General features: G+C 35.3%; 1 protein-coding gene across 3 annotated transcripts in view; it reads left to right on the top strand.

Annotated features, from left to right (window-relative positions):
• The window catches only part of LOC148941070 (uncharacterized), a 54,026-nt gene extending 41,218 nt beyond the window's left edge, over positions 1-12,808 (top strand). For all 3 annotated transcript variants that reach the window (XM_089104918.1, XM_089104919.1, XM_089104920.1), the window contains exon 7: positions 12,464-12,808. In XM_089104918.1, the coding sequence (XP_088961044.1) occupies positions 12,464-12,609 (146 nt within the window). In that variant the 3' untranslated portion in view covers positions 12,610-12,808. The remainder of the gene's footprint in view (positions 1-12,463) is intronic.
• Positions 12,809-15,142: the final 2,334 nt, after the last annotated feature.

Below are 15,142 nucleotides of genomic sequence, written 5' to 3'. Positions count from 1 at the left end.
TTTAGGAAAAAAAAAAAAAAAAAAAAAAAAAAAATTGTTAAAAATTTTTGGCTTCGTAGATGTTATTTTTATTTATGGTTGTTTTTTTTTTTTTTTTTTTTTTTTTTTTTTTTTTTTTTTTTTTTTTTAGTCTGTTTAATCTAATTAATTAATTTAGCTTATTTATTCTATTTCTTCTATAGTTTTCATTGTATCTATATTTTCTTTTCTTCTCCTTTGTATGTGAGAAAGTGTTTTGTTTTTCATTTTTGAGTAAGCATTTCATATGTCTTCCCCCTTTGTACAGGCCAATGAGCCTTTGGGGGAATAATAGCATGTAATATTGTATGTGTATTTATAATGAAGAATAAAACTTATCTTATCTTATCCCTCACGAGAAGGAGAAGAAGATCTTATTGTGGTTTTGTACCAATTGACATGTCAACTGGTAGACCGAAGTGAGAGAAGAAGAAGAATCTTTCGGAGGTTGTCTATGACCTTGCAACGGAAAATTAAAAAAAAAATTTTATCCTTTCGCTCCAAACGCTATTCCAAAATGTACCACAAAATCCTTGGAAAATTTCCTGGCCACTGGCCTAAATTTCTGGCCACTGGCCTAAATTTCCCTCTAAAATTGCCTGCTCAATTGGGCATGAGGGATGAACTTGGACTAGACTGGCCATTTTCACTCTGATTTCACAACTCAGTAGGTTCTACTTCATCGTTCCCATACTGTGGATTTTGTAATACTAAGAATTAAACTATGCATCGTTGTCTATTTAAATATGCTAACATGGAGAAATAAAATGAGGGCTAAATAGTAACAACTAAAAAGCCCATAACCCCTAACGGAAGAAGAATTGAGATTTGATTTACGATTCTTATTCCTTTTAAGTTTTTTTTTTTTTCTTATTAGTTTTGCTTACTTCTTACGTTTAAGTCTCGTCTCTTCTTACTCTTAGTTTTCACCTTCTTTGTCTATCACCTTTTGCAAAAATCCCGGCTGACAACTCCCTCACAAAAAATACTAACTCAAAATTTTCAGCTTCATAATCTAAAAACTAAAATTAAAAGAATTGTAACAAGTAGCTGTAACATTTGAAATTTTTTGGAAGAATAAGAAGATAAGTCTGCAAACCAAGATTAGAATTTTGGAAGCTACAAAATTTTGAATTGTAACAAGTAGCTGTAACATTTGAAATTTTTTTGGAAGAATAGGAAGATAAGTCTGCAAACCAAGATTGGAATTTTGGAAGCTACAGTAGTCAAGTATGGTTTTGAAACGTGGATGCTCCGAAAAACGGAGGAGTATTTGCTAGATGTTTTCCAGAAATATTGCCTACAGAGGGTTTTGGGTACCCGGCTGACTGACCGTATCTCGAATAGTAAGCTATACAAAAAACGGGGCTCAATCCCGCTTTAAATTGCTGTATTGAGAGAAAGGTTGAGGTGGCTAGGGTAAGCTCTGTAGATGAAGAATGACAGATTGTCCTTGTCAACCAACCGGCTAGGGCCAAACGAAAATCAGGCCACCCCCGAAAGGGGTAGGAGGATGTCATTAGAAAAGATTTAAGGGAAATTGGTACTTCTTGCGAGGGTGTAATGGGGGAGGCTTTGAATAGATTAAGACTGAGGAAGAACATGCGTAGCTGTGTTGGCCTCAGGTGGATTCGTGCTGCAGTGAGTTGTTAGTAGTAGTTTAGTAGTAGCAAGGTATCTTAAACTGCAGTTAGTAGCAGGGTTGCCACCCTGACCTGGAAGAATTTAATAAATCGGAGAGGAAAAATTTACTAGATCTCATCTGTTTTACTAAATGCTCAAAAAAAATTTTTTGAGCATCGGTTTTTACTATAGGAAGATAATCAATACGATTTTCACAATCTTTTTTTCCTTTTTTCTTCTTTTTTTTCTCTTTTCTTTCGATTTCTACGAAAAAAAGAAAGGGCTAGAATGATTGGAAATTCCGAAAACCTACAAGTTCAAAAATCCTTTTTTTGGATATATATATATATATATATATATATATATATATATATATATATATATATATATATATATATATATATATATATATATATATATATATATATATATATATATATATATATATATATATATATATATGATGTTACATTTCTCCTTACTTTTAATTTCTCTCAGCAGGCTCCTTATTCCTCAATAAAAATTCTCAAACTGAGGAGATTCACCTAATCACCTTGGGTGGTTGGCTTTTGTTTTGATTCAAATAGATTCCCAATCATCACAAATCCAAGTGTCATTATAGCTTCATTTTTAGTTGGTAAGATTTGATACACAGAAAGATGATTTTGTCGACCTTTAGACGCCGGAAGTGAAGTGTCTGTCAAGCAAAAATTGTAGATTGTCATGTTTACGATAATTTTTTCCCTGAATTCATGGAAAATAAAATGTTTTGTTTACTATAAATCATGACTTTTTACTAGTTTTTACTAAATTTTGGGAAATTTACTAGATCCTCTAAATTTACTAGATTTTTTTTACCAGATCTAGTAAAATCCTACTGACGGTGGCAACCCTGGTTAGTAGTTCCAATACAATTCTCTGTAGTGAGTCGGAGGAATTGATAAGGGCTAAGTAACTGCAACTGGAAAGCCCATGATACTAATAGAAGAAAAATTGAAGTTGGACGTTCGTCTTCTTCCTATTAATTTATTGCTTTTTTTTTTACTTTTACTTCTCTTCTCTTTTTCTTACTTAATGCATATTAAGTACACTACATACAATGATTTCTTTCTTATGAAGAAAACTATATTGAAGCTGGTATTCAAATAATACAATTGATTTGGTATAGGTTTAATGTTCAACCCAGTAAACTTAAATAGGTCATGTAAAAATGTTGTCCCGAAACATTAAAAGTCACTGTGGGAAAATGAAGATTGCATGAAAACAAAAATTAGCTTGTATTGACTAAAACCGAGTGTAAAAACTTAGGAAACATGTCTGCATTACAAAAAAAGCTGCGCAAAAAAAGAAAACTAATGAGAATTTGGGAATTAAATTAATAGCTTAATCTTGGCTCCATTTAACGAAAACTTAATTGTAATGGATCAACTATCCAAAAATCAACCTGGTGAAAATCTTTTGAACATATTTCTGAAAAATCATACTAAAAAACACACCAAGAATCAAAAAGTAAAAATACGATTTTAAAAAAATGTCAGAACTCCAAAATTTTCGCCTCAAAATGGCTTAACGCAATTTAAGGTTGATTTCTTGGTTATTTTTGTCGATTTGAAATTTTGATTATCATATTAATTATTCTTTGTCCTTAAGATTTTTAATATTGCTCGAATCAAAAAGAGCTCTGGTGTTTCCATTTTTCTTGGTAAGCATCCGTCAACTATTTTTGGCAATATTGCTTCAAGATAAACATTTTTGCAATTCTGGTTGCATGTTATTCTTCCACTATCCTTTGCCACAGTTGTTTTTTCGATAAACCTTTGCCACCTTTGCCTAAACAAATCAAAAATTAGCTGGAATCAATGTCATGACACTAGCTGCATCTGTAGGCTATGTAATAATAGTAATTGTAAGATCTTCTAAGCTGTAATGTGTCTTTGCTTTCATTTTTAATAGATGTGTTTTTCGGCGTAGCCTCCATTCTTCTATAGCTGAATTTTAAGCAGACTTTTTACCCTCCAAAACCGTATATCACCAGACAAAAAGTTCCGATTCCATCCGAAGACCTCCAGGACACACTTTGCAATCAATTTTTTTTCCAGAATTTATGTGTCTGTAGTCCAATGTTTTGGTTTAACTGTTTTAGGATAAAGTAATGCACTAACAGTACAACAGTGTCTATATAATATAACAGTACAATGGTATCCGTGTTTTACAAACAGTACTACAATTTTTATTCGTGCTTTACAAATTATTCCTGCTACTGACGCAGTTATCCCGTTCTTTTTTTTTGTTCTCTAGCCACCTGTAGTTCCTCATGACTTGGATTGCTTCCTCTACTTGAGAAATTTCAAATTCATTGCATGCAAAAGCTTAAAAAAATCACTTTTTGTGTCCTCAAAAGCATTGGGAATGAGGTATCTGGAGTACATGCATCTGCGCCATAAGTTTTATTGCGTTTGGAACTTGCTTCGTAGATTTTTGGTAAGAAAAAATACGCCTTTTGGCTCTCCATCTGGTTCTATTTATGGCACTTCTGGCCTGCTGCAAAGCAAGTCACCTTAACTGGCGGCTTTATGCAAATCCTAGGCATTTGCGAAATAAATACTAACGGGCAGAATTCCCTTCGAATCTGTTCCTGCTGCCACGCATTATGTATCTAGCCCTTTTTTTCACCATTATGTTTTTCCTGCGATACGTTATACTCATAAAGTGCTGTGTAGGGTTGATGTTTCTGATAAGAAAATGATCCCTTACAGTTCTTCTCGCTCTAGCTCTCTAGAGTGTCAAAACTAAATAAGTACAACTACAGAAAAGATTGCCTGGGATATGTTTTTGCTTGAATTCGACAATTTCTCCCACCAATTTGTAGCATTCTGGGCATTCCCTATAATCACATCGAAAGAATGTAATTATGTGTTCATTGACAAGGTCTTTGGTGCGTTTTTCTTGTTTGATTGTGCGTGCAATTGTGTTTCTTGCCAAATCGCACATTTTCTTTAATTTTGCAGCACTAAGAAGCTTTTTGTATTCAGGGTTTTGTTTCTGCATCGTGTTTTTGAATTACTTGTGCCTTGTTTAGGCACTTTTATGTATGGTCGTCACCCTCTTTTTTTATGTATATAACCTTATTTTTACTCTTTTTTATATGCTTACTGTGTACATAGAACATGGTATTTCATTCGTAATCCATAAATGAATGCTAGAGTCACCATCGGCAACAAATCCATTATATTTTAGGAAGTTCATAGTTAGAGTAGTTCGAAGTTCCTCTACTGAAGTATTGGATTGGACGCTTTTAGAACTACTAAAATGGGTGCTGCCAGTTCATCAACCATATGTAGTTCGGAAGGGATGTATTTTCATTCTTCTGATTCTTCTTTAGTTGCTTGTAAACAAACAAAATATCTTTTAAAATTTGAGAGATTTTCAAGCGTCTCAGACTTCTGCCGCCCCTTGAAAGTTACCATTCAATCACTTCCTCAGACTTCTGCCGCCCCTTGAAAGTTACCATTCAATCACTTCCTCTGTTGCCTGAACAATGGCTGCAGATATGGCATTCTTCACTCGCCCGTCCGATCTGTTAAAGGCCAAAGGCATCAGAAATGGTTAAATAGTCACACATGCAGATATGATTGCAGACAGCGTGGGCTCCCTCAATATTAAAAAGAAGTACCTCCAAACCAAAGAGATACTGGAAAGTTTGGGCCTGAAAATACACTTTTTGGGGTCTCAACCTCACCTCTCTCTAGAGAAAATCCTTCTACACCCCTGTTAACCAAGATATGGACCTGGGTGTGTCTGTGATAGAATGCCCCTCCCCCCCCCCTGATTGGCCAGATGAAATTACCTCAGCAAAATCTGGTGTATTGGTTTTTAGAAACTCATATTATGGGATTCCATACTTCCAGCCTTGTCTTTGGTACTTGTTTGAGAGACAGTATGTCGATCAATAAGCTATGTTAAAATCGTAGTTTGACCCCGCTGTTTGTAATTAAAGAAAGGTTAAAATAGTTAGCACAGGTTTTGGGGATGATTGCTCAGGATCTACCGAAGAATCTCCTTTTTGATAACCTAGATGGAGGCAGAGGAAAAGCAGAATACTCTGAAATGAGGTGCGGAAAAGGTTTGGAGAAAATATTTACAGAAAGTGAAAGTTTAAAGAAGGAGGAAGGATGGATTCGTATGGTTGAAAGGAGGAGGGTGTGGGAGGAACTTGTGTTAGAACCATATGACCTTGTACTATAGTAAGGTGATAGCTAATTACAGTAGTTGCTATCTTATATATATATATATATATATCGTAGACAGTTTTACTACTGATGACGGTCACTGTATATTTGACCGAAATATCTGGTATTTTTTGTGAAATCTATTATACACTGTCTATTAAAAAGGATTTTATCCCTATTTTGAACTTTTATTTTATATATGTATATATATCTATCATTATATATATATATATATATATATATATATATATATATATATATATATATATATATATATATATATATATATATATATATATATATATATATATATACGCAGTTCTTGTTCAGCTCTCATGCTGTGAACATCTAACCAAATAAATAGCATATTTGAAGTGACAAAAAAGGATAATTTATTGTGGAACCCAAGTATATTTCATAAGGAATGTAAGTGGTTGTAAATCCTGACCTAGATTCAGTGTGAGATTATCATTTTAGATTTTGAAATCTCACTAGTTCAGTGACCTCGAAAATAATTTCTCAGGCTACAAAACTATAACCCCACTGTGACGTCACTGCCTGCTTGATTGGATATCATTTACAGATTGTGCTTTGGACTATTTGCGATTGCAAGGTAAATTGTGCGCTATGGCGGAAAAGCTGATTCTGACCCCTGTCTTGAATTTCCTGAGTCGGTCTTTGACTGATGGGGTCAAACAAGAGAGCATTCAGAAGGCAGCTATTGCGTTTTTTGAACACAATGAAATTATACAAGCAAAAAAGATTCTATACACAGAGTTAAGCATCACATTGTGAGTTGTGATTCATGCTAGGGATGAAGAGAACATTCTTGATATGTGTAAGAACCTGGTCTCACAGGCTAAGCAAAATGCCAGTATCCCAAAATTCATGATTTTAAACCCAGGTGACGTTCCAACTGTTGGTGAGGCTGTCAATTCTACAGTTGTGGCAAAAGTTATCGAAGTGTCCAGAAAACTTTATTGTTTTATTACAAACGTCACTCGTCCCATAGCAAATGACCCTCCCCCCTCAGCCTCCCAACCAAACTCAACCCCCAAGTCTTTATTGGCAGTGATTTTGAAAAACACACCAAAAGACCTGAAGGATCCACCTGAGCATGAAGCATTTGTACACAATCTATGCCCTACTTCTGGAGGTGATATATGTGAACTCAGGTGTCAAAAAGATGAATGGAAGCTCGTTGTTTTGTCAAAGAAAGCTGCGAATCAAATAGCCGATACTGTAAAACGTTCTGATCCCAGTCTGAATCTCTCTGTCAAAGAACCACTCTGTTGCCGTTCTGAAGCTAGTTCCAGGGGATTTAAATGGCACAACACTTAAAGACTGAATCCCAAACTGTCGCGCAATTGAACAATGCGGAAAATCTTGTGTGTTCAAAATTTTTTTTAAAATTCCTGCTGACCAAGGTGCATTTATCAGGGACTCCCTGAAAACAGGATATGATAGGCTGTTAGTTTAAAAAAATGTTATTATGCCCCATCACTGCCTTGATTGCCACATGATTGGCCAGGTAGCTATAACTTTATTAAACGGTACTATCTGCTCGAACTATAGTACCAGTGATCATCAGTCGAGCTCTGACTCCCTGCAAGAAGAGTCCTTTCTCTGTAGATTGCAAAGTTCCTGGGCATACATGCTACAACGTTAATTGTCCTAAAACTTACAAGGCCGTGAATACATGAGCTCGTCAGTTAGGTTTCTATCCTGGAACATCAATGGCTCTTTTGCAAATAGACTTCCTGTGCTTAATAGTTTTGTGCAAATTATAATGTAATTTTTATACAAGAACATTTCCTAACTAAGTATAGCATAAATTCACGCAAGCTGCAGGGGTCTTCGTCTTACTATGTACCTGCTCAACAGCGTAAGAATAGAGGCAGGCCGACGAGGGGCCTCGAGACCTTTGTTTGTGCTTCCCTTCGCTCTACCCTCTTTGAAACAAGTGATCACTTCTTGGCTGTCGGAGTTGAAGGGTGCGTATTTATTAACGTTTATTTACCTACTGATTATTGTTGTGATGAATCCGAGCGTCGTTTTGCTGTATCGTGTGAGAAATTAGTTTCGTGTCTTGATAAAGTTAAGCGTTTAGGGCTGTCGCGTGATGTGGCTGGAGACTTTAATTGTAATTTAACTTAAAGGGATAGTCAAGAATCGCCGCGAACAAACGTCTTAGGGGTATATTTGGTGATCTGGTTAGAGTGGTTCATAAGGATTCCGATTTTACTTACATTCACACTTCATCTCATACATCTGATCTGGATCACATGGCGATAGCTTGCAACCTCGAGATGGAAGAAGTTTCTGTTTTGAGGGAATACCAGCTATTGGACCATTTTCCCATTTCATCTTCCATTATAATTCACACACCACCCCAGCATACACACCAAACTAATCCTCGAACACCTCCACTTTCGCGTGATTGGTCGAAAATAAGTAGTGAACTTTTCAAATCTTCTTCGGATTTTATCCTAAATAAAATTCGAGTACCGTTTCATCTTCTACAGATTTCAGATAATTTATCGAAAAAAGAAACACGCTTTAGCCTGGACATGTATTCTGCCGAGATTTGCCATGCCCTTCGTTTTGCCGAGAGCTAAGCAGTTCCTTTCCGAAGAAATCGCAAAGGTATTATCAAGGGCTTGTCATCAAATCCTGATCTAGTTAGATCGTGGAGAAAAGCAAAATTTTGGTTCAATCTGTGGAAAAATTGCGATAAACCGAGATCTGTTATCGTGAATGATCTACACCTCAGAACGAAAAGACGATATCGAAGGCTCTTGTTTATGATTTGGAGATTCTTATTAATCAGTACTCAACTCGAGCCAGACATGACTGTACGATACTCTTCAAAATTATTTCCCAGTCACATAGTCACGCCCCCTCTGTGCATTCCTCTGATATTCCTGATAATGCCGTGTATGCTCGCTTTGGATCAAAGTTTTTTTCTCCTGATCCCTATCTTCAGGATCAGTATGATAAAGATTTTGATGCCTTCTTAGCTTCTTCGACGAAAGCACATTACACCGTGACAACTCAAGCAATAGAAAAAGCAACTCAAAAATTAAAATGGAAGTCTTCCAGCGGTTTTGATTGTGTGGGAGGTATGCATCTAAAGAACAGAAGCCCTCTTTTAACCCAACATCTTACACTGCTAATGCAGATGATATTCACTCAATGCGCTGTGCCCTCAACATTCTGTATCGGTGACCTTACTCCGATCCCTAAGAAGGGAAAAGCAGTACCTCGTTGTACCCCAGTGTACCTCGTTTCGGCCCATCACCGTCGCAACCTCTCTTTGTAAGCTCTTCGAGCTTCTCTTTAGGGATGAACTCGAAGTAACTTGTTATGCACCCCCACACCAATTTGGCTTCAAACAAGGAACTGGCTGTGCTGACACTCTCACTGTAGGAGCAAACGCTCTTATTGATGTCGATTCTGCAGGAGAAAGTCTAGTTCTTGCTGGCCACGACGTAAGACGCGCATTTGACTTATTTCACTCATTCACTTTGCAATGTTTCTTAAAGCTGGTAGGCGTGGACTGAACCCAGATATAAATCGTAAACTCAGGGATATGTATACACGGCTATCTATTCGACTGAAACTTCCGCCAGATAAAAAGTTGCATCCGATTCCTAGGAAAAGGCTCATACTAGTCTTGAAGGACGCTCGACATGGTGCAGTTTCTTCGCACAATTTCTTCAATAATTACGTCCTTGAGGCTCAAGACCAATGTCCCTGCTCTTTAATTTTGGCATCTATTAATTTGTCGTTTGTGTGCTACATGGATGATATTCTGAATTTCAGTCGTACCCCACAGCGAATCAGTGAAATTTTTGCTATCGTTCATGATGAATACGTTAAGGTCGGACTCCAGTTCAATTCGACATAGTCTGAAATAGTTCTTGTCAACTGGAAGGGTCTTACACCCACTTCAAATGCACTTTGGAACTCACCTATTAAGTCTGTAGGGCATATAGTAGACTTTGGCCTCCCGATTGGGTCCTCTTTACGTGACACTGGGTCTCTTCTCGTCGAGCATCTTAACCGTCAAATTTAAGCCTCTTACGCCTCTATTGTCATTTGCAAGTTCCGCTTCAATCGTCATCTCTTAGCTAGCCTGTTCAATGCAGTAGCCCTCCCCCACATATGGTAGCCCCATTTTGGAAAATATTTACAAAATCTGAAAAGTCAAAAATCCGTTGGCTATTTTTCCGTTTTGTAAAAATACTTACTACGTATACCACCTTGGCACAGAAATTCATCTATAGTTAAAATATAAAAAATTGCATACCCAGAAATAGCTATCTCTCGAGTTATTGGAAAACATAATAGAAAAGTAGCTGGTCATGAGCTAGGCCCACTTCTAGTGCAATAACTTCGCCTGTTGTTGATTTTTCTTTTTTTTATATATTTTTATTCTTATATTTTATATTTTTTTTAACTTGCCTATATGGGTTTCGCTGCATTAAATTCCGTGCTCAGGCCAGGCGGAGCGCCTACCATAAGATCCTCATAGTATCTCTTTGTTGAGTGCCACTTGGGAAACACATGCACGTTACTGAAATTATCAAAAAATATACACACCAAATGTGATTAAAACCATCCCTATTCGAGTCTAGCAAACAACTGATTAAAAGCTGCTCTAACCTATCAAAACAATCACAACGCGGAAATTTACCCCATTTATTTGCACATTCAAAATCCATGTATCACACTTTCGCCAGAAAATCCCAACTCCCTTCATATTTTTTTACTATTTTTTTATTCTTTTATCACAAGAAATGCTCATATTACAAGGTTTACTAAGTAACTCTACTGACGGAATTCCAGATTAATGAAATTCTACTTAAGAATTAAAGCCTTTGTCCCCTGTATAACTGAACGGATGAATAGCTTATCATCATAGTTGTTCCCTCTTTTGTTTGTCTCCTACTTCCTACTATTCTTTTTTTTCCCTTTTTAGAATTTCCTGAATCTGCTTTGTATAGTTTTCGGTTTATTATGCTGGAGTTTTCTTTTATCTTTTTAAATAGCTTTTTTTTCAGTGTTGTTTCAGTCTAAAAATGTGTTTTCTTATCAGGTCTTGTGACATTCTTTTTTTCGATTTTTACGTATTTTTCTTCCTATATCGTTTCAGTATTATTCGACGCTGCCACATTTAATTGTGTCGATTTTTTTTGTTGACTAATTTAAAGCTTCTTACTTTCTAGTCCCCGTTTTTGGACAATATCTGGAAAAATTGCAAATAAAAAAAAAATGCTTTCCAAAACTCTGTTACGTGGCAGCTTATCAAACTTGTCCGTCTCATTTTTTATTTGGTTGCTATCTACACCTTCCTTCACAAATAATGTGTATTTTATTTTTTTACATGTTTCACTGAAAATTTTTATTTCGAAGAATAATTCAATTGAAAAATTAATTTAGCACAATTGTGACATTCCGGCATCATAGGCGAGGGGAATTAGAGAGAATTTTCTAGATGGCCTGAGGAGGTAAAGGCAATTTTTGAGGAGAAACCTTTTTGGGGGCTTCAAGTCGAAAAAACTTTCGCTGAAAAACGTCCTGAATCCGCCTTCTATAAGTCCCCGCTATGAATCAACGGTTTTAAATTTGGTTATTTTTTTTTCAAATTTAAATTATATTAAATTAAATATTTTTTTAAATTTAAATTATGTTCAGATTTAAACAAAGGTTAAATTTGCGACATTAATTTAATGTATGACTGTATAAAATTATTTCTAAGTAATTTTTCCTGGCGTCACTACGGACTTTATAATGGGGTCGTGACAATTTTGATTTTCTTTATTCGAGGTTATAAAGATGAAGGCCAAGGCTTGGATACCTAAAGGCCAGGGACGCAATTTCACAGATTCCAACAATATCAAATTCATTTTATAAATAAAATATATTATGAAACACAAAGCTATCTGAAAACATGTGTCGAAGTGTCTGGATTATATAGCCGTCCAAACTGTATAACCAAAATACTTAAAACCATGTCATATCATAATACATAAAACATCTATGTGAGTCAAATTTGATTCAGGTTTCAGGTAACCTTTTCAGGGTTTTTTTTTCTTTATATGGTCTCTTTGTGCGTCAAAAGTACGTTTTAGGCTTTAATGTTCAGATCATCCTGAAGAAGTTCTTTTGACCAGACTTAGGAGGGGGATCCCCCTCCCTTTGTCTGTCTTGTGTGACTGTATGTCTGTAGTACATTTTTATTTTCTTTGATGTCAATTACTTTCCCCTTGAATTTTCTGGTATGGACATAATGACTTAAATACCTCTTACCATGACCTATTTTCTCTCTTATGGATAAAGAAAGAATGAAAATCAAATCTAATTTTTATTTCCCCTACCTTTCGTATTATACAGAAAAATATAATACTGCTTATTGCATTTCCTCTTAATGATAGAAAAAGGGAGGGAATCGAATAAAACTCCCTTGGAAATCATCTGTCAAAAATGATTGATTTTCCATATCCCCTTTTCTAATTCCCCTTCTATTCCATGCCTTCTTATTGGTCCATTCTTTGAACCAATCATTTGCATATCTCATCTTATTACAGGTGCTCTAACTCCAAAAGAGTATTGGAAAACACGTACTAGACATAGCAGAGGCTCAACTTTGTCTATGATTAAGGAGGATATTGTTCGAGAGGTTGTAATTGAGGTCCGTACTGAAGCTGAGGTTAATCAGGAGCCTCTTCATTGAGGCATATATATGCTGGCAGTCTTTCAACGCCTTATTTTGTGATATTAAAGATAGAAATCTTAATATTGATGTGTTCCTTGGGTTATTATTGACATGCTAGTTTGATTGGATCTCATCTGAATTGATAGCAATATTAAAGGCCAAATGGGAGAAAGGGGGTCAATTAACGAAATATAAGACTCGGGCAAAGATCTTTTCGTTTTTTTTAATGACACAAGAAAAAATTTACTTTTCAAAATCGGAGGGGGGGGGGGGTAACTTTTTCGATACAAATTGAAAAAAGTTGTTTTTGAAAATTTAAGACCCCCCTTCCCAATTGGCGCCCCCGAGTAAAAGAATTACAAGTCTATATGTTGTTTTATCCTATCAGTCAATGAATTCGGTTTAATTTAACTGTAAGTAGCTGATATAGTTATGCAGAAAGCATCCATTTACTGGGTTGTGAAAATTCGGGTTTAAAGACCGCAAGCATCAAATATAGCAATGCAAATACAGAGGGTTTACTTGTAAAGTTGTTTTTCTTGAAAAAGTTTTTCATTCGTTTTACTGATATTCACACACAAAATCATATAGGTTTGTCTTCTGTTCTCTCAAAATTCTCTCAAAGTTTACTCTCTCAAAATTTGACATGACAATAACAGGTGAATACAACAATGGGTAATTGGTGGGTTAATTTGGTTTCTCTTTCTGGCATAAGCTTAAGGAACAATTTGATTAGCTCCAAAAGATACAGTGATCAACACCATAAATAAAGCCATTGGATTTAAAACACACTTGTCAATATAATTTATTGAGGGTGCCGAATTTGCTATGAATTTAAGTTTGGCCAAAAATGTCACATACTCCATTTTGAGTTTGAGTTTTTTTAGTTTATCGATTTATCGCGGAGGATGCTTGTGGATTAGACTTTTGCAACACTAGTATTAGTCAATTTTCATATAATTTACTTCGCATTAATTTACTGGTCAAGCTTATAACAATTCAGCCAATAAAGGGGATAGAGTTTAATATTTTACATAAATGAATGTAGGTATTTTTGTTAATACATCATTCTTAATTAATAATATATTATTTAATTTAGTTGTTTTTTTCTCAACTCTCCCTTTATTATTATTATTTTCTCCCCTTTTTTAACAACATATCTTTGCCCACCAAGACACAAAAACTATTCCCTTCTACTTTATACCAAACACGTTCTCTATTCCCTTGAACTTCATAATTCTTACCCTATTTCACTTCTTTTCCCACGATTTATCATACCCTACTCTTCCATCCTTTTTTCTTTTTATCCACACGCGTAATAACAGAAAAGTAATACTGTATACACTATTGTGCTCATATAGGTCTCATCATCTACTTTTTGGTCTTATTAATCATAATTAAAGATAATTGATAATATTACTAATTATCTAAAACTAATTGTTAATAATGTATTACTAATTACGTATTTCTGTTAATTAAAAACGCTTTTTTGGAAGTGCAACCGTGCTTCTAATTTTTTTCAGGGGTCCCATGCTTTTTGCACAGCTATGTCATATGGACATCTGTTTTCCAATTGTTCCTTTAAGATTTTTTTTCTGTCTTTTGTAGTGATTCTTGTTGGCCTTTTGGATATACATTCTTGTCAGGGGCGGATCCAGGATTTTTTTTGGGGGGGGGGGGCACAAAATAGGTTGATCCGATAAACTTGCGTTAGGAGCAAATTTAATTAACGCAAACTTGCATTAATTAGGTAAGTTACACTACGTTGGGGGGGGGGGGTGCCCCCATGCCCCCCTCTGGATCCGCCATTGATTCTTGTTGGCCTATATTGAAGTATGTACAATAATGCCTAAATATTAAATAAATGGAAGTAATTACTTGTTTTAGATGGCTCTCTAAGTGATAGTGTCATTTTCCTGAAGATTTCTGTTTCGGATTTCGTTTTTTTTTTATTTCTTTTGGCCTGATGAGATATTTTTATTATGTGAGCTGTGGGAATTTAAATATAGTTATCTTTTATATAACTCTAGTTTGTATTTAAGTATAATTACTATTACTATTAAATATAATTGCTATAAATATAATTACTATATTACTATATAGTTATTATAAATATAATAACTGTAAATATAATTACTATATATAATTACTATTAAATATAATTACTAAATAACTATTTAAATATATTTTGTAGCTATCTTTTCCCATTGAAGGGGAAGAGGCTTGGAAGAACAAAACTATTCAAGTTTGCAGCAAAATGGATAATATTAGAAAATATCTAAAATGTATTGAAATTTCTAGGGCAGCTCGGGCCCTAAGCAGGCTTGTACCCAGGCTTTTTGATGGGCACGGGGGTAATAGTAAAATATTTCGAGGAGGTCAATAGTAAGAAAACAATGCGGATAATTTGAATAAGATGTGCCAATGAATTAAAGAAAATTTATGTTTTTGGGATGTGGTGGCCCTGACCCTCCCCCCTTCTGCGTACGCGTCTCGTCCTTTTTCTTTGAGTTTTGAACATTGTCATTCTGCGTAGTCTTTCAGAGAGCCC

The sequence above is a fragment of the Artemia sp. Qi Xiang Cuo genome, chromosome 19 (assembly GCF_049724085.1).
Source record: "Artemia sp. Qi Xiang Cuo chromosome 19, ASM4972408v1, whole genome shotgun sequence".
Taxonomy (NCBI): Eukaryota; Metazoa; Arthropoda; class Branchiopoda; order Anostraca; family Artemiidae; genus Artemia; species Artemia sp. Qi Xiang Cuo.
This window is presented reverse-complemented; position numbering and strand designations above follow the sequence as displayed.